This window comes from Carlito syrichta, unplaced genomic scaffold (assembly GCF_000164805.1).
Source record: "Carlito syrichta isolate Samal-C Ts95f unplaced genomic scaffold, Tarsius_syrichta-2.0.1 Scaffold316493, whole genome shotgun sequence".
Taxonomy (NCBI): domain Eukaryota; kingdom Metazoa; phylum Chordata; class Mammalia; order Primates; family Tarsiidae; genus Carlito; species Carlito syrichta.
In genome coordinates, this window is record NW_007260589.1 from 149,965 (window position 1) to 151,421 (window position 1,457).

The 1,457-nt window shown below is 39.1% G+C and overlaps 1 protein-coding gene across 1 annotated transcript in view; it reads right to left on the reverse strand.

The window, feature by feature from the left end:
- Nucleotides 1–651: 651 nt before the first annotated feature.
- The window catches only part of LOC110594623 (cytochrome P450 2C42-like), a gene marked incomplete at its 5' end in the record, with an annotated part of 3,742 nt that continues 2,936 nt past the window's right edge, over nt 652–1,457 (reverse strand). The window contains one exon of the mRNA XM_021707309.1: nt 652–833. Coding sequence (XP_021562984.1) covers nt 652–833 — 182 coding nt within the window. The remainder of the gene's footprint in view (nt 834–1,457) is intronic.

The window sequence follows — 1,457 nt, forward strand, 5'->3', positions numbered from 1 at the left end:
GTGCATGAATTCTGACACTTAATGTCTATTCCTCCCTATTGTGGATCCCATCAATATTTCCCTAAAGTTTGTAGCTCTCCTGAACAAACTATCTCTCTGTCAAATTCAAACATCAAATAACTCTAGGTGACATTCCACCAAGAGAGCTTTCCTAACTTCTCCTCCCAACCTTTGTTTTTCTCTGTGCGAATCATTACGAGAACCAGCATGACTTCCTAGAACTCCATTTCTTTTATTTTTTAGCATGCGCTGTACACAAAAGAAGGATAATCTAAGAACTGGCCCAACAACTTATAGCACCTTTGATTTAGTACCTGCAGAGGAAATAGCTCGACATGATTATATACTAATCATTTTTTCTCTCTTTTATACTGAAAACATATTGGTAACTCAACATTAAATTAATATTAACAAGTGTAGTGGTCAATAGAGTGTTAAAGGGTATGGAAAACAGCAGATGTATTTGTGCAGTGAAACTGAGGAAACTTTCCTTAACAGAGGTTGAATGTTCACAAGATCATGAAGGAATGAGGAGATGTGAGACAGCATCTCAAAAAGGCATCACATACAGAATAAGGGAGGTGAAAGACACCTCAGAGGAGGGAGATTTGCCGAAGACAAGCTAGTAGCAGCCAGAACTTCTGTCCTTCTTCAGAGAGGAATAAAGCAGAGCTGGTAGGAGGGTGGCAAAGAAACAAATCCCTTGGCAACTGGGGTGATGTCAAGGTCCTTTGGGTCAACCAGAGACTTCAGTTCAAAGTTCTGTAAGATGGTGGTCAGGAACAAAAACAATTCCATTCGGGCCAGGCCCTCTCCCACACAAATCCGTTTTCCTGAAAATAACAAGCACAGAAGGGAGTGGCTCTTTTTTTAATAACTGTAACTGCAAAAAACACTATGTTTGTGATGGGCACAAAGAGAACATGCAGTAACTGTTTGATGAACCATGGGATTGGATTGCTATTTCACCAAACAGCTGATCCTAACTGTTACCCTTCATTCAACAATATTTATTATCAGCTACATACCAAACACTTCATTAAGTATTTACATATTGAAACTCTTGTTCCCAGACTGACATTCCATGATCTTCGCTTCCCCTCTTCCACTCCCTGTTCTCAGTTCCAGCCATACACACTTTTCATCAACCTCCAGCACATTGTGAAATTTCTAGTTTTAAATCATGCTGTTTCTTTTGGTCAAAATGCACTTCTTTATACTACATTCAGGAAATAGGTCATATTTAATCTCCTTTTTACTCTCTTATGATCCCCTCAAGCAATTAAATTTTGCTCTTTCTGGGTTTCACAACATCAGATGCATGCTTCCACTGAAAAATAAGCTACAATCTGACTGTGTCTCCATAAATTCATGTGAAAACTTAATCTCCATGCACAGTGCTAAAGCTGTGGCCTTTGGAGGTCAATAAATCATGAGGGTACTGCTTTTTCAGTTTG